This window comes from Oncorhynchus tshawytscha, linkage group LG18, assembly GCF_018296145.1.
Source record: "Oncorhynchus tshawytscha isolate Ot180627B linkage group LG18, Otsh_v2.0, whole genome shotgun sequence".
In the NCBI taxonomy this organism is placed as follows: Eukaryota; Metazoa; Chordata; class Actinopteri; order Salmoniformes; family Salmonidae; genus Oncorhynchus; species Oncorhynchus tshawytscha.
In genome coordinates, this window is record NC_056446.1 from 25,342,261 (window position 1) to 25,365,522 (window position 23,262).

General features: G+C 43.1%; 2 protein-coding genes across 2 annotated transcripts in view; one reads left to right on the forward strand and one right to left on the reverse strand.

The window, feature by feature from the left end:
• LOC112217792 (methyltransferase-like protein 24) overlaps positions 1 to 16,282 on the forward strand; it is a 60,966-nt gene extending 44,684 nt beyond the window's left edge. Inside the window, exons 4-5 of the mRNA XM_024378323.2 lie at positions 6,602 to 6,827; positions 14,863 to 16,282. Of these exons, the coding sequence (XP_024234091.1) occupies positions 6,602 to 6,827; positions 14,863 to 15,180 (544 nt within the window). The 3' untranslated portion in view covers positions 15,181 to 16,282. The remainder of the gene's footprint in view (positions 1 to 6,601; positions 6,828 to 14,862) is intronic.
• Positions 16,283 to 18,152: 1,870 nt separating this feature from the next.
• Positions 18,153 to 23,262, reverse strand: part of cdc40 (cell division cycle 40 homolog (S. cerevisiae)) — a 32,382-nt gene continuing 27,272 nt past the window's right edge. Inside the window, exon 15 of the mRNA XM_024378322.2 lies at positions 18,153 to 18,702. Within this exon, the coding sequence (XP_024234090.1) occupies positions 18,525 to 18,702 (178 nt within the window). The 3' untranslated portion in view covers positions 18,153 to 18,524. The remainder of the gene's footprint in view (positions 18,703 to 23,262) is intronic.

Genomic DNA, 23,262 nt, shown 5'->3' on the forward strand with positions numbered 1-23,262 from the left:
TTTTGTTTATATACTGTATATTAACATCTGAAGACGAGCCAGGATCATATCTAAGCTCCTCCAACCAAGCTTTGACGAATACAATAATAACAAACAGCCCACAGCAGAGGAAACTGCGGGTAATAAATACCTGCAACAGTAAATCAACCAGGGTCGTGTTCTGAAAAGAAATATTTCAGGAGAGGTCATTAAAATGACATTAGAAGTTATACCCCTGAGTATCTCTCCCTCTTTCCTGTCCCCTGTCCGTGGCCTAGATTTCTCTCTTTCCTGTCCCCTGTCCGTGGCCTAGATTTCTCTCTTTCCTTCTCTGTCTGTGTCTGTGTCTGTGTCTGTGTCTCTGTCTCTGTCTCTGTCTCTATCTATCTCACACACACACACACACACACACACACACACACACACACACGTCTGTAGATAGTTGGTTGTCATGCTGTAGCCAGGAATGTCTGGTATTTTATCCCCAGGAGAATTGTGTCCTTCTTTACCTAATAACCCCCCCCCCCTCCGCCCAAGTCCACCCAACACTACGCTCCACTGCTGCAAATTAAGATCTGTCAAACACAAATGTAAAATATCATAGTGTGTCTGTGCGTGCGCTATGTGCGTGCTGTTAAACGAGGCGTGAGTGGCGGTGCCCAGGCAGGATGAGCAGATGTTCTTTCATTGCCCTGGCGCATCGCATGGGGGACCATGGTGTGATTTCACACATGAAATACCAAGGACCCATACTTTACCCCCATCTCTACTTCCTTTTTCTCATTCTATCCATCCCTTTCCTCCCTCCCACCACTCTAGTTTTCTGTCTGTCTTTCACTCTCTTTCTGTTTCTCTCTCTCCTTTTCTCTCCCTCTATTCCTGCCCTGGAGGTGTAGCACACAGAGCAGAACTGCTGTGTGTTAATGGAGTCACTCAGAAATTCCCCTAATGCAGTCCCCAGTTCCATAGCCCTCATCCCCAGTCCCATAGTCCTCATCCCCAGTCCCATAGCCTTCATCCCCAGTCCCATAGCCTTCATCCCCAGTCCCATAGTCCTCATCCCAAGTCCCATAGTCCTCATCCCCAGTTCCATAGCCCTCATCCCCAGTCCCATAGCCTTCATCCCCAGTCCCATAGTCCTCATCCCCAGTCCCATGGTCCTCATCCCCAGTCCCATGGTCCTCATCCCCAGTCCCACGGCCCTCATCCCCAGTCCTCATCCCCAGTCCCACGGTCGTCATTTCCAAGCCCTTATTGTCCTCATCCCCAGTCCCGCAATCCTCATCCCCAGTCCTACGGTCCTCATCCCCAGTCCTCACTCCCTGTCCCACGGTCATCATTCCCAAGCCCTTATTGTCCTCATCCTCAGTCCCACGATCCTCATCCCCAGTCCCATAGTCCTCATCCCCAGTCCCATAGTCCTCATCCCCAGTCCCATAGTCCTCATCCCCAGTCTCATAGTCCTCATCCCCAGTCTCATAGTCCTCATCCCCAGTCCCATAGTCCTCATCCCCAGTCTCATAGTCCTCATCCCCAGTCTCATAGTCCTCATCCCCAGTCTCATAGTCCTCATCCCCAGTCTCATAGTCCTCATCCCCAGTCCCATAGTCCTCATCCCCAGTCTCATAGTCCTCATCCCCAGTCTCATAGTCCTCATCTTCAGTCTCATAGTCCTCATCTTCAGTCTCATAGTCCTCATCTTCAGTCTCATAGTCCTCATCTTCAGTCTCATAGTCCTCATCTTCAGTCTCATAGTCCTCATCCCCAGTCTCATAGTCCTCATCTTCAGTCTCATAGTCCTCATCTTCAGTCTCATAGTCCTCATCTTCAGTCTCATAGTCCTCATCTCCAGTCTCATAGTCCTCATCCCCAGTCTCATAGTCCTCATCTTCAGTCTCATAGTCCTCATCTTCAGTCTCATAGTCCTCATCTTCAGTCTCATAGTCCTCATCTCCAGTCTCATAGTCCTCATCCCCAGTCTCATAGTCCTCATCTTCAGTCTCATAGTCCTCATCCCCAGTCTCATAGTCCTCATCCCCAGTCCCATAGTCCTCATCCCCAGTCTCATAGTCCTCATCCCCAGTCTCATAGTCCTCATCTTCAGTCTCATAGTCCTCATCTTCAGTCTCATAGTCCTCATCTTCAGTCTCATAGTCCTCATCTTCAGTCTCATAGTCCTCATCCCCAGTCCCATAGTCCTCATCCCCAGTCTCATAGTCCTCATCCCCAGTCTCATAGTCCTCATCTTCAGTCTCATAGTCCTCATCTTCAGTCTCATAGTCCTCATCTTCAGTCTCATAGTCCTCATCTTCAGTCTCATAGTCCTCATCTTCAGTCTCATAGTCCTCATCTTCAGTCTCATAGTCCTCATCTTCAGTCTCATAGTCCTCATCTTCAGTCTCATAGTCCTCATCCCCAGTCTCATAGTCCTCATCTTCAGTCTCATAGTCCTCATCTTCAGTCTCATAGTCCTCATCTTCAGTCTCATAGTCCTCATCTTCAGTCTCATAGTCCTCATCTCCAGTCTCATAGTCCTCATCCCCAGTCTCATAGTCCTCATCTTCAGTCTCATAGTCCTCATCTTCAGTCTCATAGTCCTCATCTTCAGTCTCATAGTCCTCATCCCCAGTCTCATAGTCCTCATCCCCAGTCTCATAGTCCTCATCCCCAGTCTCATAGTCTCCATATCTTAAGTTTTGCAGAAAGGAAGAATTGTTCTTCTTTGACTTTCAGAGACCTCACTCACCATCACATTTGTGCTCCTTGTAACTGGATAGTGGATATGGTTTAACAGGTTGGAGGAGATATGGATGGTAGATGGAGAGAGAGAGGGGGGATAAGAGAGTGAGAGATGGATAGAGGATCACTTATTACCCAGAATATGTGATCCTACATGGGATCAGGGATCATTAGAAGCGGTGATGGTGTTGGTAAAGCTAAAATGACCATAGTCCACCCTTGTGTCATAACCCCCACCCCCGACACACACACACACACACACACCTTTGTTGTTGTCATGACACCACGGTCAACAGGGAATCCGCTATAATCCCCATGTTTGAAGAACTGTTCTCTCTGACAGCAGCGGTTTTGTCTTTCCCTGCTTTCACCACACAGTCTTGTGGGACAGAGGATAACTACCTGCAGACACTGTGTGATAACCACCCTCTTCTATCAGACATGTACTCCAGGGAAGCAGACAGACATGGGTTGCATCCCAAATGGCACCCTATTCTCTGTATAGTGCACTACTTTTGACCATTGCCCTTAGGGACCTTAACCTGTCGTTGTGCCCCTGAACAATGCAGTTAACCCACTGTTCCTAGCCATCATTGAAAATAAGAATTTGTTCTTTACTGACTTGCTGAGTTAAATAAAGTTTTAAAAAATATAGATGATTATATATAAAAAAGGGAATAGGGAGCCATTTGGGACGCACACAGAGTCACCATGAAGGTACTTGGGCTTTTCCCCCATCCTCTCATCAAAACAGCAAGCCCTGTCATCTGAAGTATCTTTTGACTAAAACGATAGCGAAGAACAAGCCATTCTCCTGGTAGGGCCAGCTATGATACCATTAGTGGTTGTGTTAACTGAATCATTTAGCAGAGAGAGTAACAGAGATGTCTGAAGGCAGCATTTCCCTCCCTGCCTTTACCTCTCTCATCTCATCCCTGCATCCCCCTCCTAAACGCATGATTGTCTATGGGGGACCAGAGTAGCTCATCCATGAGAAATTAGCTTTGAGAGATACTCCCTGAGCCACAATTACTGTACAGAGATACAGCGAGCCACATCATGAACAACACACTCAGATACACAGACAGGGAGATGGAGATAGAGGCAGGGGGAGGAGAGGAGAGGAGAGGAGAGGAGAGGAGAGGAGAGGAGAGGAGAGGAGGAGAGGAGGAGAGGAGAGGAGAGGAGAGGGAGGAGAGGAGAGGAGAGGAGAGGAGAGGAGAGGAGAGGAGAGGAGAGGAGAGGAGAGGAGAGAACCCTCTATGTAGGGTTTTTCAAAGAACCCCCTGTATATTGTTCTACCTGGAACCCTCTATGAAGGGTTCTGCCTAGAACACTCTGAAGGGTTCTACCAAGAACCATTTTATAATCTAACGGTTCTTCCTAGAACCCTCTATGAACGGTTCCTCCAGCCTTATTAGCCTTTAAAATTGTATTATTTATGACAATATATTACATATATCATAATGCCTTTATTTGATGGCCTAGTTATCTCCTGGTTACAAGCCACATCAGGCCTGCAAGTCCCATTATGCTGGTTTGCAAAGTGATGGGCAATTCCTATTGGAATCCAGCCAGAGTTCCAGCCAGGATATCCAAAAAAGGAATTGTTAATCACCTGCAACTTCCATTCAGAATGACTGCCAGGGTAGTGGAAATTGAATACTGAGACGACCTCAATCATCTAAACTGGAACAACCATCTCAGTAACGGTTGCAATAAATCCAACAGATTGGATTAGTTTAGAAAAGTGTGTTATTTGTCTTTGTATAGCATTACAGTTATTAACCAATCAATGTAAATGCAAAAACACAGATATTAAAGTAAAACAAACAATTCTGAAAATCTCCCTGCAATAAAACATGCTGGGAAATATTATATATGGTTCTGTGAAGAACCCTTATTTCCTTCCAAAGAATCAACAAGGAACCCTTTCTTCCAAAAACAGTTCTTAGGATGTTAAAGGTTCTAGATAGAACCATTTGCCTTACAAAGAACCCTTGTCTTCCAAAAAGGGTTCTTCTGATCAAAAGGGTTCTTGGTAGAACCCTATCCCTCCACAAATAACTATTTTGGCATAATTTTTCCTTAGAGTGTACCAGACAAGGTAAATGCTTTCTATGCTCACTTTGAGGCAAGCAACATTGAACCATGCATGAGAGCACCAGCTATCCCGGACGACTGTGTGATCACGCTCTCCGTAGCAAATGTAAGACCTTAAACAGGTTAACATTCACAAGGCCGCTGGGCCAGATGGATTATCAGAACGCATACTCAGAGTATGCGCTGACCAACTGGCAAGTGTCTTCACTGACATTTTCAACCTCTCCCTGACTCAGTCTGTAGTACCTACATGTTTCAAGCAGACCACCATAGTCCCTGTACCCAAGAACACCAAGCATGCACTTCTGTAGCCATGAAATTCTTTGAAAGGCTGGTCATGGCTCACATCAACACCATCATCCCAGACGCCCTGGACCCACTCCAATTCGCATACCACCCCAACAGAATCACAGATGACACAATCTCCATTGCACTCCACACTGACCTTTCCCACCTGGACAAAAGGAACACCTATGTGAGAATGCTGTTCATTGACTACAGCTCCACGTTCAACATTATAGTGCCCTCCAAGCTCATCACTAAGCTCAGGACCTTGGGACTGAACACCAGCCTCTGCAACTGGATCCTGAACTTCCTGATGGGATGTGCATGTGTGTACTCATGGGTGTACTCCCTGTTCACCCATGACTGCGTGGCCACGCATGACTCCAACACCATCATTAAGTTTGCTGACGGTGATAGGCCTGATCACTGATGACAATGAGACAGCATAAAGGGAGGAGGTCAGAGACCTGGCAGTGTGGTGCTAGGACAACAACCTCTTCTTCAACGTCTGCAAGATAAAGGAGATGATCGTGGACAACTGGAAACGGAGGACCGAGCACACCCCCATGCACGTCGACAGGTCTGTAGTGGAGCGAATCAAGAGCTTCAAGTTCCTTGGTGTCCACATCACTAAGGATCTGTCATGCTCCACACACACCAACACAATCGTGAAGAGGCCACGACAACACCTCTTCCCCCTCAGGAGGCTGAAAAGATTTGGCATGGGGCCTCAAATACTCAAATAATTCTACAGCTGCACCATTGAGAGCATATTGACTGTCTGCATCACCGCTTGGTATGGGGACTGCTTGGCATCCGACTGCAAGGCGCTACAGAGAGTAGTGTGTACTGCCCAGTGCATCGACCGGGCCGAGCTCCCTGCCATCCAGGACCTCTATACCAGGCGGTGTCAGAGGAAGGCCCTAAACATTTTCAAAGACTCCAGCCACCCAAGTCATAGCCAAGTTAACGTTACTTATTGTGTGTTTATTATTGCTAGTATTATTACGTGTCATTAGTTTTATATTGTTTCTCTATTTTCTTTCTCTCTGCATTGTTGGGAATGGCCAGTAAGTAAGTATTTCATTGTTAGTCTACACCAATTTATTTTTCAAAGCACCTGACAAATAACATTTGATTTGACACGCACCAGTTGAATCAACGTTGTTTCCAAGGCATTTCAATGAAATGACATTGAACCAATGTGGAATGGACATTGAATTGATGTTTGTGCCCAGTTGGAAAAGAGGGAAGAGAGGGAGGGGCAAAACAATCAAGAAGAAATCAAAGATGTTTCTGCTCATATCCCATACTTTCAGCCTTCCTCTGAATTATTCATTGAGCTGCTGAAGTGAGCAATACTTTTCAGCTCCATCAGATGTACACACAGAAGTCCTTATACGATATGCCATATATAATTCTATCTGTAGCCATCCACTCAACCATCCATCAAATATGCTGTATATAACCTTTTCTCTCGGTCTCTCTACCATAGGTTGGGTATGGAGGATAAGACTGTGGAGCGCTCTCTGGCCAGGGCGGGCTGTGAGGTGCACTGTTTTGACCCCAGCCTTAGGCAGGCCCACCTACAGGAGTCAGACATGTGGCTCCATCGTCTCTCCGTAGACTGGAGGGACCCCAACCCAGCCATCCCCGCCCAACGACAGCACAGCAACACCAAGAAACTGGCCACCATTCTCAATGACTTTGGACACAGACAGGTCAGAATGCACAGAGAGAGGAGAAGGGGTTTATGGGTAAAGGGAGATTACAAATGGGCCAATGTGGCCTGAATCAGACATAACGAATAACTCATGTATGGGATTATACCCAGAGAGTACACAGTGCCCTCCGTATTTATTGGGACAGTGAAGCATTTAAAAAAATGTTTGGCTCTATACTTCAAAAGTTTGGATTCAAACGATAGCTATAGGGTTAAAGTGTTGACTGTCTGCTTTAATTTGAGTGTATTTTCATATATTTTGAGTGAACCATTGAGAAATTACATCACTTTTTGTTCATTGTCTTTTTGTACATTATTCACGATTCCTTCAGGATTATCCGTAATCATGGTAGCATCCACATTCATGTAGAAGTGTTCAGAAACATATTCTATTCTCATTTACAATAAAAGTGACTCCAAAATGGCACAATACATTATTTACCATTAATTTCTATTGGGCATAAATTAATCTGAAATACAAAATAAACAGAAAATAAATCCAACAAATTTGTATTTGAGTCATTTCGTGCTATCAATATCGGACTAAATACTTAACCTTTGTCTACTTTAATAGACATACAGTATATGTGAATTTGCTCAATACTTTTGCTCCCCTAAAATGTGGGGAATATGTACAAAAAGTGCTGTAAATTCTAAACCGTTCACCCATTATAGATAAAAATAGCCTCAAGTTAAAGCTGCCAGTCTAATCTTTTGGAGTATAGAGTAATTATCCCAATAATGACAGACGGCACTCTATGTACATAATACAGTAACAACATACTCCACTACCAGCACCCAGCACACAATGTACAGGACCTGTCTATTACAGTAAATCCTATACTTGACCACAATACACACAACCCATGCAATAGTCACTACAAAAGTCACCATAAAAACAAACCAAAATTACTTATTTTTCTCACCTCAACCAGAAAAGGCTATAAGAAAATGGATCTGTTCTCTCCTTATGAGCTGAGAGGTTGAACTTTAGTATGGCTTGTTGACTCTTGAAACTCTACTGCTCATCATTCATTCCTCCAATGTCTCATCTTGTGCTGGAGGGCAGAAAACTCACTTCTAGTTATGGCTTTCCTCCTTTAAACATTAGAATTCAGAATATTAAGTCCCCCAGGGCTCTGTGTTCTGCCTCATCAGATATGGATCTGCAGACAAGATCAACGACATCCACACACACACACACACACACACACACACACACACACACACACACACACACACACACACACACACAAACAAACAAACAAACAACAAGCCAGCGGTGCGTGTGTAGAACGGGGACCTTCCCTAAATACAGCAAAAGTATGCATAGCATTCGGGTGAGAATAGAAGCATTCAGACGAGGGCCTACCGAGTGGCACAGTGGTCAAAAGCTGTGCCACTAGAGATACTGGTTAGAGTCCAGGCTCTGTCGCAGCTGGCCGCAACCTGGAGACCCATGGGGCGGCACACAATTGGCCCAGCGTCGACCCGTTTAGGGGAGGGTTTGGCTGGCAGGGATGTTCTTGTCCACTCTAGAGACTCCTGTGGCGGGCAGGGCCCAATGAACGCTGACACGGTCGCCAGGTGTACGGTGTTTTCTCCAACAAATTGGTGCTGCTGGCTTCCGGGTTAAGTGGGCATTGTGTCAAGAAGCAGTGCGGCTCAGCTGGGTTGTGTTTCGGAGGTCACACTGCTCTCGAGTCTGTATGGGAGTTTCAGTGATGGGACAAGACTAACTACCAATTGGATACCACAAAATTGGGGAGAAAAGGGGGTAAAAAAAATGTTTTATTTAATAAAAAATATTCGGGTGAGATCCCAGCTATACATCCTGTGGAAGGAGTTAGTCTTTGATGAGGACTTGAAGACGGTGATAATTCAAGTTTGTGGAAGTTGTATAGTGGAAAGGAGTTTACAGTTGATGTGAGATCAGTGCTGTAAAAAGGAGGTTTGGGTTGATACTCCCACACAGATAATCAATCTACCTCAACAGAATTCATCTGACTTAATTTATTTGTGCTGCTCTCGTTTTGTGAATTCTAACCTCTCACTGCATGTTCCAGAAGGCAGGGTACCTCAGTCTAATTCATCACTCTGTTTTTTCTCTCCTTTTTAGCATGAGCAACAGTTTAATCAGTGCAAATTTAAATCAGGCTCTTGAGCAGAATGCCAACAAGCCACGCACCGGCGCCTAGCATTAGCAAGTCCATGCTTAGAGGCGTCAGCCATTAATTCCTCTTTTGGAACCAGAAACAAAGCTCACTATACCTTACAAATTAGTGTGGGAGAAATAATTAAGACGTGTGGGTGCGTGTTCGTGTGTGTCTGTGTCTGTGTGTGTGACAGATAAAGAACAGACCCCATCCCTGTACCTGCTTTAGATGCAAAGCAACACACACATCTCCATACTGGGATTTTTTTAATGTGAGTACACAGCGTGCTACAGAAACAACGGTTTGTCTTTCTTCTCTCTGGCTTTGTGACAGAAGAATAGCACAGAGAACTGATGAGTCGCTTCTAAAGGTCAAAATATGCATTAGTTTGTGTTCCTTATCGGTGATTACACAGCTCATAAATGAGTCATACCCGCTCTGGTCACCATCAGAGGCTGTCTCCATGGGGATGAACACACCAATTCAACAGTCCTTCAGATCTCATGCAAATTGATTTGCTTTCTCCTAATGCACAATAGAACAACAATCAGAGACACTCTTTCTGACAATCAGGTCACTTCTTAATGTCTCACATCCACACTGTCACAAGAGGGACACACAGCTTCCAACATGGCTTCCACTCCTCCACAATGCAAGCCTTTCCTCACCATGGTTAGGTTTAGTGTTATCATGCAGGTGTCTCACATCAGTTTGGAAACAGTACAGACCCTGGACCAGTTGTTAGGGGAGGCTGTGAGAGTCTAAACAGAACCTCTCTCTCTCTCCTGATCCCATTGAAGTGTAATTAAATGTCTGCTCATTACGATGGTCTCTGGAGAGGCCTGTTTCAGATATGTTTCCCCCTGCCTCACATCCACTAATTAAAGAACACAAAATACTTCATCTCTGCTTGATACAATCATAGAGTCACACAGGCAGAAAATACATCCCTGTAGCCCAGCTTACCTGTGTACTGTGTTGTATCAAAATTGTCAGAAACACATGTAAGCATTGTGACATATTTGGGCTCAAACTTGTTATCTTGTATTAATCAGCCAAACAGCTTTAAACCGTTATGCCAAGAGGTTCGAGCCTCTTGATGAAGTTGCTGGTATTTTGGGCTATGAAGGACGCCACAATAAGTTCTGCAAAAACTGCAATTAGACGCTGGAAGAAATAATTATGGGCCTATTAGTTAGACTCAAGTGTCAGTTTCCATTTGTAAAGGTTCATCAGAGGTCAGCTAACTTGTTTGTTCACACCAAACGATCAGCTTTCCTCAAAAGCGTTTAGAAATGAATTCATAAAAACAAATCGTTTTATCCCTAATCTGCTTCTGTTTGATGGCTGAATGGATTTCATTCCAGCAGAAGGCCGACTCAACTCATTGAATATTGTCTGCAGTGTCTCTCTGACTGGGATGTAAAGTTCCTCTCTTATCACAAAGAGATAACAGGGTATCTGGGTTCTCAGTGATTCTGTTGAGGACATCACCTTGGCGGTGGTTAAAAATAGTGTGTAGGTGGCTGTGCATTTATCGGCTTAAACCATTAGGGGTTAGGTAAACACACACACGTTGAGCCAGCAGGCTGTGAACAGTGAACATGCTCTCTGTTTTTCCTCATTAGAAAGATGGAGTGATTCTGACCTCCTCCCTCTTGAGCCCGAGGGACCACAATTACTTTACTGCCTGACAGATACTTCACAACTAAAGGTCTGGGCTGAGAGACACTTCACAACTAAAGGTCTGGGCTGAGAGAAACTTCACAACTAAAGGTCTGGGCTGAGAGAGACTTCACAACTAAAGGTCTGGGCTGAGAGAGACTTCACAACTAAAGGTCTGGGCTGAGAGAAACTTCACAACTAAAGGTCTGGGCTGAGAGAAACTTCACAACTAAAGGTCTGGGCTGAGAGAGACTTCACAACTAAAGGTCTTGGCTGAGAGACACTTCACAACTGAAGGTCTTGGCTGAGAGAAATTTCACAACTAAAGGTCTTGGCTGAGAGAAACTTCACAACTAAAGGTCTGGGCTGAGAGAGACTTCACAACTAAAGGTCTTGGCTGAGTGAGACTTCACAACTAAATGTCTGGGCTGAGAGAAACTTCACAACTAAAGGTCTGGGCTGAGAGAAACTTCACAACTAAAGGTCTGGGCTGTGACAGACTTCACAACTAAAGGTCTGGGCTGACAGAGACTTCACAATTAAAGGTCTGGCTGGTGTGACTTCACAACTAAAGGTCTGCGCTGACAGAGACTTCACAATTAAAGGTTTGGCGGAGTGTGACTTCACAATTAAAGGTCTGGCTGAGTGTGACTTCACAACTAAAAGTCTGGGCTGAGTGTGTGGCCCAAAAGTAAAAGGCGATGGTAGACATATTTTCTAGTTGCTTTATAGCAATGCTTTAAGACTACAGTGTTTAAGACACAACACTAGGAACAAGACAAGGCTACTGCTGACCTTGGGAGAAGGGAGACTGAGGCATAGCCTCACTAAACAACTAAATAAAAGCTCCAACACCCATCTGCTTCACTGAACCTCCCTCAGTAGACCACAATTCAGGCCAAATCACCATGCACCCACCTACCCTCCCTCCCCAAATCCATTAGTTATTGCCCTACTTCCAATCCTCCCTGTCAAAGTAGTTTCTGTCTACATATCTCTATTCCTCTCTCACTCACTCACACACTCACACACACTCACACACACACACACACACACACACACACACACACACACACACACACACACACACACACACACACACTTTTCTGCACTGCGGTGATCGGAAATCTCTTCAGAGATGTTTGGGGCCATATGGACATGCTCACGCAAGACTGCAGCTTTTCGAGGGCTCACAATTTCTCATACTAGGGAAGCGAAGGGCAGACGAGCTTCCGGTGGTGTGGGCTTAGGGGACATCGAGAGGGATATGTTGTGAAGTCCTTGGGATTTGCCTTGCATGCCAGCTGATGACACATCAGGGAGAAGAAAACTGTCAAATGGAATGACGTTATTGAAAGTAGCCCATTCAATACACACCCTGAGAAAAGTATATATTGAGCAGAACCATTCTGGGATTTGTAAGACCTTCATAGCCTGCACACACGCATTGAGGGGGTCATGGGTCATAACATCCCTGTTGGTTAGGGCAGTTCCCATTTTATGACATGTCTGTCCAATTAGAAACATTATATTGCCTTGGGGAGGGATCGTATCCATTGTGAGACCCAGACAGAAAGCACTTCATTTTGACTAGTTCTGTCTGGGGGATAGCTGCTTTTAGGAAGGCTTGGAATGTGGGGAGAAAAGGGATTTCTGCAGTCACTAAAGAAATATAAAGGTTGTGTAAAGTCTTGCTAGCCCTTTGTTTAGAGGAATGGAGTGGCTATGGGATATTGGATATGGGCTGTCAGAGAGCCAGCCAGCTAAAGTTGTTATTTTACTCTAGCCATTGAAGAAGTGTTTTTCTGTTCGACAGGTCAGATACTCAACACTTGCATTAGCGTTAACACTAGTGTGCTGGAAGATAAATATGATTGGTTTGTGGAAAGTTTGAGTCAACTATTGACAAATATTATTGGCAGCATTGGAAGTTGCCAATGGTGATGTCATGAGGCCACGAGGCAATCTGCCAATGAGAGGGTAGTAAGTTACAGAGGAGAGAATAAATTGGTGAAATAAAATGTCAAAAGCAAAGAAAAGCTCTTTCATTAATAAGGCTGTGAAACAGTATGGGTTCAAGGAGTTGACATGAAACATTACAGCACATTTAAAGGCCCAGTACAGTCCAGAACATGATTTTCCTGTGTTTTATATATACAGTATTTCCACACTATGAGGTTGGAATAATACTGTGAAATTATGACAATGCCATTTTAGTGTAATTGCTGTTTGAAAAGACCGCCTGAAATTTCAGCTTCTTTTGGTGGGAGTTTTGGCCTTCCATGGTGACATCACCATACAGACCAATAAGAAAGAAAGTTCCAAACCTCTCTGCCAATAACAATTTATAATTTTTAGTTTTTTGCTCCCCACTCAAAACCACTCCCTGACAGTCCTTTAAAATGATTGCTTGAGAAAATGCTCGAGCTCGTCATCAAGCTCGAGACCCTGGGTCTCGACCCCGCCCTGTGCAACTGGGTACTGGACTTCCTGACGGGCCGCTCCCAGGTGGTGAGGGTAGGCAACAACATCTCCTCCCCGCTGCTCCTCAACACTGGGGCCCCACAAGGGTGCGTTCTGAGCCCTCTCCTGTACTCCCTGTTCACCCACGACTGCGTGGCCACGCACGCCTCCAACTCAATCATCAAGTTTGCGGACGACACAACAGTGGTAGGCTTGATTACCAACAACGACGAGACGGCCTACAGGGAGGAGGTGAGGGCCCTCGGAGTGTGGTGTCAGGAAAATAACCTCACACTCAACGTCAACAAAACTAAGGAGATGATTGTGGACTTCAGGAAACAGCAGAGGGAACACCCCACTATCCACATCGATGGAACAGTAGTGGAGAGGGTAGCAAGTTTTAAGTTCCTCGGCATACACATCACAGACAAACTGAATTGGTCCACTCACACAGACAGCATCGTGAAGAAGGCGCAGCAGCGCCTCTTCAACCTCAGGAGGCTGAAGAAATTCGGCTTGTCACCAAAAGCACTCACAAACTTCTACAGATGCACAATCGAGAGCATCCTGGCGGGCTGTATCACCGCCTGGTACGGCAACTGCTCCGCCCTCAACCGTAAGGCTCTCCAGAGGGTAGTGAGGTCTGCACAACGCATCACCGGGGGCAAACTACCTGCCCTCCCTACACCACCCGATGTTACAGGAAGGCCATAAAGATCATCAAGGACATCAACCACCCGAGCCACTGCCTGTTCACCCCGCTATCATCCAGAAGGCGAGGTCAGTACAGGTGCATCAAAGCTGGGACCGAGAGACTGAAAAACAGCTTCTATCTCAAGGCCATCAGACTGTTAAACAGCCACCACTAACATTGAGTGGCTGCTGCCAACACACTGACACTGACACTGACTCAACTCCAGCCACTTTAATAATGGGAATTGATGGGAAATGATGTAAATATATCACTAGCCACTTTAAACAATGCTACCTTATATAATGTTTACATACCCTACATTATTCATCTCATATGCATACGTATATACTGTACTCTATATCATCGACTGCATCCTTATGTAATACATGTATCACTAGCCACTTTAACTATGCCACTTTGTTTACATACTCATCTCATATGTATATACTGTACTCGATATCAGCTACTGTATCTTGCCTATGCTGCTCTGTACCATCACTCATTCATATATCCTTATGTACATATTCTTTATCCCCTTACACTGTGTATAAGACAGTAGTTTTTTTTTGGAATTGTTAGTTAGATTACTTGCTCGTTATTACTGCATTGTCGGAACTAGAAGCACAAGCATTTCGCTACACTCGCATTAACATCTGCTAACCATGTGTATGTGACAAATAAAATTTGATTTGATTTGATTTGATTTGAAATGGCGGCCCAAGGCCTAATATACAGTATGTGCATTGAAAGTAGCCCATGCATATGATGACTCAGTAAGATCATATCCTGAGGCCATTATTAACATTAATGTTAATGGACCTCTCTTTCTCCTCTTCACAGACCTTATGCCACATTCAGCCTCTCCCCGGCATATCCTCCCTCCTCTACTCAGACACATCCTTTCTTCTACTTGTCCTTCAACCGACCTTCTCTCTCCCTCTTTGCACTGACTCTCCCTCACCTCCATCATAAGTCCTTTTCCCCTCTCTCCATCTTATGTCTCTCCCTACTGCGAGATATTATCATTGTTGAGTCTCTCTCCCTCTCTGTTCCAGGTGGATGTTCTGAAGGCAGACATGGAGAGTGCGGAGTGGAAGATTCTAGAGAACCTGGTTTTAGAAGGGGTTCTGAGCTCTGTGGGTCAGCTACTACTAGAAATCCACCTCCACTGGGCGGGCTTCGAGGTGGGCGGGGACGACCCATCTGTGGTGCGCTATTGGTTCAGCCTACTGAAGGAGCTGGAGCGTGCTCACTTCCGCCTCTTCCATTACCACAGCGACCCAGCAAAGCCCCGCCTCTTCCTGCACCGGAACATTCTGAACGCCACCAGTGCCTATACACTGGGCTGGGTCAATACCCAGTGGAGGCCCTGAGAGCTGACTGACTGATGGACAGGGCTCTGGCCAATGAGAAGGGGAGATCTGGGAAATATAGTTCAGCTACGATGGGAAAGTCAATCCCATGGGATGTTTTACTTTGGATATTTATTTCTGACCAATACCAGATTCATCACGCTAACCAAAGTACTGTACTCCAGAAAAGGATTGTCTCAATCTATGGAGGTTAATGTAACATTTTGTGAGCTATACTGTACTCCTAACAAGCTCCTATCATTTCAGCATTTTCAATCACTACTCCCCTACCCTTCCCTGATATGACCTTAGACATGGTGAGGTAATTGCCTCGAGGGCCCAAAGTCCATCTGTCGGTCAGAGCTGCTTTAAAGTGGCTGTGTTGGCTGGAGGTCAGCCGGCAAGCATTGCGGCAGCCATTTCTGTCATCATGGCCTCATCTGGGCTTGGCCCTGAGCCAGCCACCCCTAACAGATGCATCCACCCCCTCCTGGAGAATTATCCTCAGAGGCATGGGTAATGAATAGTGAGGTAAGACCACAGCCAAAACTAATAGCCACAATTTGTCCTCAGGATCTTCTGCATTAAAAAGAGTACATAGGGCTGGGAAAGTAGCTGTCAGACTGAGGCTGAGCACGCCTCATTTAGCCCAGGGATGAGTTTCTGTGGGAGGCTACTTACGAGGCGGGGGGGCTGGAGGTAGTTAAGGTAAAGGCTCAAACGCTTGCCTGGGAGGACAGTCAATATACCTCGTGAAGAGAGACAAAGACATGAACGTCTACCCAGAGAATGACCATACCTGGGTTTCAACAGACACACCTACTCATTCAAGGGTTTATTTTTATTTTGACTATTTTATACATTGTAGAATAATAGTGAAGATATCAAAACTATGAAATAACACATATGGAATCATGTAGTAACCAAAAAATGTGTTTTATATTCTTCAAAGTAGCCACCCGTTTGCTTTGATGACAGCTTTGCACACTCTTGGCATTCTCTAACAGCTTCAGTACTCACCTGAAAAGCTTTTCCAACTGTCTTGAAGGAGCTCCCACATATGCTGAGCACTTGTTGGCTGCTTTTCCTTCAATCCGTGGTCCAACTCATCTCAAACCATCTCAATTGGTTTGTGGTTGTGGAGGCCAGGTCATCTGATGCAGCACTCCATCACTCTCCTTATTGGTCAAATAGCCCTTACACAGCCTGGAGGTGTGTTGGGTCATTGTCGTGTTGAAAAACAAATGATAGTCCCACTAGGTGCAAACCAGATGGGATGGTGTATCACTGCAGAATGCTTTGGTAGCCTTGCTGGTTAAATGTGCCTTGAATTCTAAATAAATCAGTGCCACCAGCAAAGCATCCACACACCATCACACCTCCTCCTCCATGATTCATGGTGGGAACCACACATGCGGAGCTCATCCGTTCACCTACTCTGCGTCTCACAAAGACAGTGATTGGAACCAATAATCTCACATTTCGACTCATCAGACTGCCTGAAATTTTCTGGATTGATTGACCTTCACGTATTAAAGTAATGATGGACTGCTGTTTCTCTTTGCTTATTTGAGCCGTTCTTGCCATAATATGGACTTGGTCTTCTGGCAAATAGGACTATATTCTGTATACCAACCCTACCTTGTCACAACACAACTGCTTGGCTCAAAACTCCTCAAATGACATTTAAAAAGGCACACCTTAATTTTAATGCATTCCAGGTGACTACCTCATAAAGCTGGTGTAAACAATGCAAAGAGTGTGCAAAGCTGTGAAGGCAAAAGGTGGCTACTTTGAAGAATCTCAAATATTGATATTGATCTAACAATTTTTGGGTTACTACATGATTCCATATGTTATTTCATAGTTTTGATTTCTTCACTATTATTTTACAATGCAGAAAATAGTTGTAAAATTTTTTTAAATTTTTTTTTGAACATGTAGGTGTGTCCAAACTTTTGACTAGTACTGTAGGGAAAACAACTATCAAGGATGTGAAGAATCGCCTCAATTTCCTCAAGTCACTCGTCTTAGGTCAATACACATTTAACATGTATGACATTTCACATTAAACTGTGACTTTGAAAATACTTAAGGAAACAATGTACGCCAAGTTGTAAGGAGACCGAGTTTGCCTGAGCAAATGTTGAATCAGGATGATTCGGATAGTGAATACCAAAGATGGTGAAATGTGTTAGTGTGTAGCCTTAACTGCAGCTATAATGAGCAGATTCCGAGGGAATAGTATGGTCTCTCCCTCTTCACAATTTTAATAATAATAGAAAATGTCAATCCAGCCGCCACAATTTCTGCTGTTTGTTTTCCCACTCTCTCAAACCCTTTCCAGCTTATTCTCTTTAGTAACGGTTCTCTTCTCACCATTAAATCCACATAAACCCCCTCTGAAAAGAGTAGTGTTGCCAAGTCGCTACTTCTCTAAGTGCCTTCATAGCAGCATCAAAAGATCAGGGGTATTCATTTCTAATTGAAAGTTTTCAGAATGTATTAATCCTTAAAATGTAAGCCTGAACCCAGATTAGAATTGTGTAATACATTTGGTGACAAAGTAGTTGGGAGAGCTGCAGAGAGAAAGAACGATTGAGTCAGAAAGGTTGAGATTGACTCAACCGCCGTCTCCCTTTACCTCTCGCCATCTCCCTTTACCTCTCGCTGCAGATCTCCAACTACTTTGTCACCAAATTTGTTACACAATTCTAGACTCGGTTCAGGCTTACATTTGAAGGATTAATACATTCTGAAAACTCTTGAAATTAAAAATGTATACCCCTGATTTTTTGATATGTCTATAAAGACACTAAGGGAAATAGCAACTTGGCTACACTTCTCTCTTCAGAGGGGTTTGTGTGGATTTAATGGTGAGAAGGGAACCGTTACTAAAAATAAGAAATCCTAATAAACTTGACAAAATATCTGACCAACGGCAAAAGATGGAAGTATAAGACGACTTGACCAAAGGAAAGCAATTTGACAGGCAAAGTTTATAAAAATTTTAATTTCACAAAGGGACATACATTGGAAAACAGAATATTTTCCAAGATAAAAAAATCTTGTGTGAATGATACGGACATCACTGATTAAAACAGAAGCCAGAAAACATGAAATTAAGAGAGCGCATGTGAGGGATGAGAACCCTATAAACACAACACACGGAGAAAATGTTTATCTTTCTATGTATACGTCGCTGTCCTCTCTTCAGATGGGATAGAAATATACACTGTTACAAAAGGACTAGATACCAGCCCTATGGCTTTTAGCCTGCCACTAAATTAGGGAAAGTACATAACAGAAAGACCACCTCTCCCCCTTAAAAGAGGGACTCCCTTTGCAGCCCCCACCCCATGTATCTAGTCCCAGAGTTTGATCAGTCCGTCCCAGCCACAGGTGATGACCTTGGAGGTCTCGTGGGGGTGCCACAAGGCACTGATGCACACCTTATCGTGGGCCTTGATCCGGTGGTACAGCTTGGTTGTCTTCCAGTCCCAGATATTCAGCTTCCCATCCGCATCGCCAGACACCACATAGCTACAGGAGAGAGAGAGGGATGGAGAGATGGGAGGAGAGAGAGGGAGGTTAGACTCCCTGCTAAAAATGACTCATGTTCCATTTCACATGAGATGGTGTGAATTTGGGTCTTTGCTCAAAGGAGGGGTTACTTGCTGTTGCCATGGTTACTAAGAGAGGAGAGAAGTGAAGGCACCTGCTGATAGGGGTGAGTGGGTTCTTAATTGGGGTATGTGCTAAAATTAGTGCCTGTAAATGGCCTCGTTAGCGCTTTACTTACAGGACGTCTTCAGAAACACTAACTGACTGAAGGACTTGTTTCAGAAGGAAGTAGAGATGAGTCAGTTTGTAAATAAACACAATATTACCTGCTAGGGGGATGCTACTTCTCGCTCCCCTTCTCTCTCCCGCTGAAGTTTCCAAAATGTCTTCCTCAAAACCCTTTGCTAACATAAACCCCTGGGTTGAATCCAGTAAATAAATTAAATTAAATTAAAAAAATTAAATTGGAAAACTAAAGAAAGGGTGCATCTTCTGTTTGAAAGGCTTGTACAATTACTGTATCATACATCCTATTCAGACAAACACCAGGTGAACCCCTAGGGGGTCATGTCCCTGAGAAACCGATCCCTGAAGCCCTAGGTCGTATTCACTAGAAACCAAATGGAAGAAAACGGGGAGGGACTACCTGCATTTGTCCAATAAGAACATCTTGTTTGCGTTTCGATTCAAAACTTTGGAAGCCTTCAACTTTCCAGCTGAAATAATACATCATAAAAATACTATATAAATATCCTAAAGCAAAAATATGCACAAATAATATATCCGATGAAATTGCATTAGAAATGGGCACAAGACAGGTATGTCTTCTCTCCCCCCTCCACTTTGCTCTGGCAATTGAACCTACTGCAGAAATAATTAGACAGGACCCAAACTTATCAGGTATTAGTATTGGTAAAAACGTATTTGCCGACGATCTCCTGATCGTGCCTTCAGAAAGTATTCACACCCCAGAACATTTTCCACATTTTGTTGTGTTACAAGGTGGGATTAAAATTGATTTGTCTTTTTTTCATCAACAATCTACATAAAATACTGTGAAATGGCAAAGTGGAAGAAGAATTTGAACATTTGTATAAATGTGTATATATATATATATATATACACACACACACACTAGGTGGGATATATATATATATATATATATATATGAAAAACTAAACACTAAAATATCTTGATTACATAAGTAGACAGGCATTTTCTTGCCATAGATTTTCAAGCCCATTTAAGTCAAAACTGTAACTGGGACACTCAGGAACATTCTGTCTTCTTGGTAAGCAACTCCAGTGTATATTTGGCCTTGTGTTTTAGGTTATTGTCCTGCTGAAAGGTGAATTTGTCTCTGTGTCTGTTGGAAAGCAGACTGAACCAGGTTTTCCTCTAGCATTTTGCCGGTGCTTAGCTTTATGCCATTTCTTCTTATTCTAAAAAACTCCCTAGTCCTTGCAGATGACACGCATACCCATAACTTGGCGTAGCCACCTCCATGCTTGAAAATATGACAAGTGGTACACAGTGATGTGTTGGATTTGCCCCAAACATAATGCTTTGTACTCGGGACAAAGTTCATTTCTTTGCCACATGTTTTGCAATTTTACTTAGTGCCTTATTGCAAAATAGGATGCATATTTTGGAATATTTGTATTATTTTCACTCTGTCATTTAGGTTAGTATTGTGGAGTAATTACAATGTTGTTGATCCACCCTCAGTGTTCTACTATCACTGACATTAAACTCAAACTATTTTAAAAGTCACCATTCGCCTCATGGTGAAGTCCCTGGGCTTTTTTCCTCTCTGGCAACTGAGTTAGGAAGGACGCTTGTATCTTTGTCTTGGGTGTTGTTAGGAAAATGATGATTAAATGACTGAACAAATGATTTTAAATGGAACTGTAACTAAGTAAACGTATACTCTGTTTTATTATATCTGATTAAGAATATGAGTTCATAAGAAGGGATTGTGTGACACGGACAAGGAGTAATTAAAGTTAATGAACACCATTCCAACTAGGAAGAAAGAAATGGGTTGTGGATTAAGTAAACAGATAAGGTAGTTAACCTATGGCTGAACTGACGAAACTGAGCTCTGGGGTGTTTTAGATAAGACAGTGAGTGCATTCCTAGGTTTTCTGTTAATTAGAACTGTCAGCTAAGTGGTGATCGATAATGTTGAGGGGTCAAAAGTTAATTCAGTTGTGTGTCCTGTGTATGTGTTAGGGGGGGTCAGAATGAACTTTTAAAGTTCCCTTTGTCCCGGTCGAGAGGGGATTCTGTTAAGCAATTAAATGACGTCATGTGGGGGCCTCACAGTATATAAACTGTTGCTCGTGGTAACGCGCTCCGAGAATAAATTCTGTTACCTATTATTGAAAAAACTGGCCTCCGTCTATTTTATGCAAACAAGAATCTTACAAATTCTCATGAAATAGATTAAGGGAATTCAATTAATGAAAACATATTGGTATAATTAAATTACAGTAACAGGTTTATCGATACACAATTCAAAGTGTAATAACGGCACCATGCTCAAAGGGATATGCAATGTCTATTTTGATTTTCTTACCCATCTACGAATAGGTGCCCTTCTTTATGAGGCATCCCCCTTGTCTTTGTGGTTGAAATTCACTGCTGATCTGCTTGACTAACAGATACATTGTACGTGTAGGGTACAGAGATGGAGTCATTCAAAAAAATCACACTAAACACTATTATTGCACACAGAGTCCATGCAACTCACGTGACTTGTTAAGCACATTTTTACTCGCGCACTTATTTAGGCTTGCCATAACAAAGTGGTTGAATACTTATTGACTCAAGACATTTTCTCTTTTCATTTGCAATTAATTTGTAAATTTTCTAAAAATATAATTCTACTTTGACATTATGAAGTATTGTGTGACAAAATCTAAATTGTATCAATTTTAAATTCAGGCTTTAACACAACAAAATGTGGAAAAAGTCAAGGGGTATGAATACTTTCTGACTGCAATATTGGTAATTTAAAGTGCCAACTCAATCCCCCCTTGTTAAAAATATTTTCTGAATACTCTAAAATCTCAGGATATAAACTTTGTGGAAAAACTGAAATAATGTCAATAGGAAAAACTTAAAAAAAGAATAGCTCATGATCTAAAGCAATCATTTTAATTTGACCCCCAAAAATATTTTCTACATAGGATGCTTAATAAAGAACAAAAAAATATATATATAAACATAACTTTCTCATTAGTCAACAATATGAAAGCAGATCTAATTAAATGGAACAATCTTCCCATAAATCTTAGTTACAGTTTGCTTTGTGAAAAAGTATTTGCCGCCTTTCTCAACATGGGTCCCATTATGCCTGTCAAAAACCAATCATTCCACAGTAAGAACCTTATGGTAAGAACCTTATACCAACGATCAAGCATGGTGGTGGTAGTGTGATGATTTTGGGATGCTTTGCTGCCTCAGGACCTGGACAACTTGCCTTAATAGAAGGAACCATGAAATCTGCTCTGTGTCAAATAATTCTACAGGAGAATGTCAGGCCATCAGTCCACAGCTGGGTCATGCAGCAAGACAATGATCCAAAACACAATCAAGTCTACATGAAAATGGCTAAAATGCAACATTTGAAGTTTTGGGATGAACTAGTCAAAGTCCAGACCTAATCCCAATTGAGATGTTGTGGCAGGACTTGAAACAAACAGTTCATGCTTGAAAACCCACAAATGTCTCTGAGTTAAAGCAGTTCTGTATGGAAGAGTGGGAAAAAATTCCTCCACAGCGATGTGACAGACTGATGAACAACTACAGGAGGTGTTTGGTTGGAGTCATTGCAGCTAAAGGTGGCACAACCAATTATTGAGTGTAAGAGGGCAATTAATTTTTCACACAGGGGCATTGGGTGTTGCATAACTTTGTTTATGAAATAAGTATGTAATTGTGGTGTTGTTTGTATACTCGGGTTCCCTTTATCTAATATTAGGTTTTGGTTGAAGATCTGATAACATTCAGTATCAAAAATATTCAAAAGTCAAGAATTTTTTTTTGCAAATATTTTTTCACAGCACTGAATAAACCTCTTCAGAATGGCAGGCCTCATAAGTTTTTACATTTATTCTCGGTAACACCAATAACCCCACCGAAGTCATTCTAAAAATTATACTCATAAATGACTTTGTATGGGCAAATAAAACTCATCTCTAAGTCTGAGGGTGGTTTTAACCTTCCAGCCAAGGCTTTTACTTGTGACATATAGTTAAATGCACTAAAGAGGAACAATGGGTTCATATTGAAGATGCACATGCTCAGCCCAAAAATCTTTTCACGTGTCTATTTTCTAAGGATAAAGCTAAGAACATGAACAACTTCTTAGTTAAGAACACTATAATATGGAAGAAAATCTCAGGGATTACACAAGAACAAATATCACTCCCCAAAAACACACCCCTATGGAACGATCCATGGGTAGCTTTTCCGAATTCACCAATAAATTGGTCCACATGGAAAACTAAAGTAATAGAAAACGGAATTGAC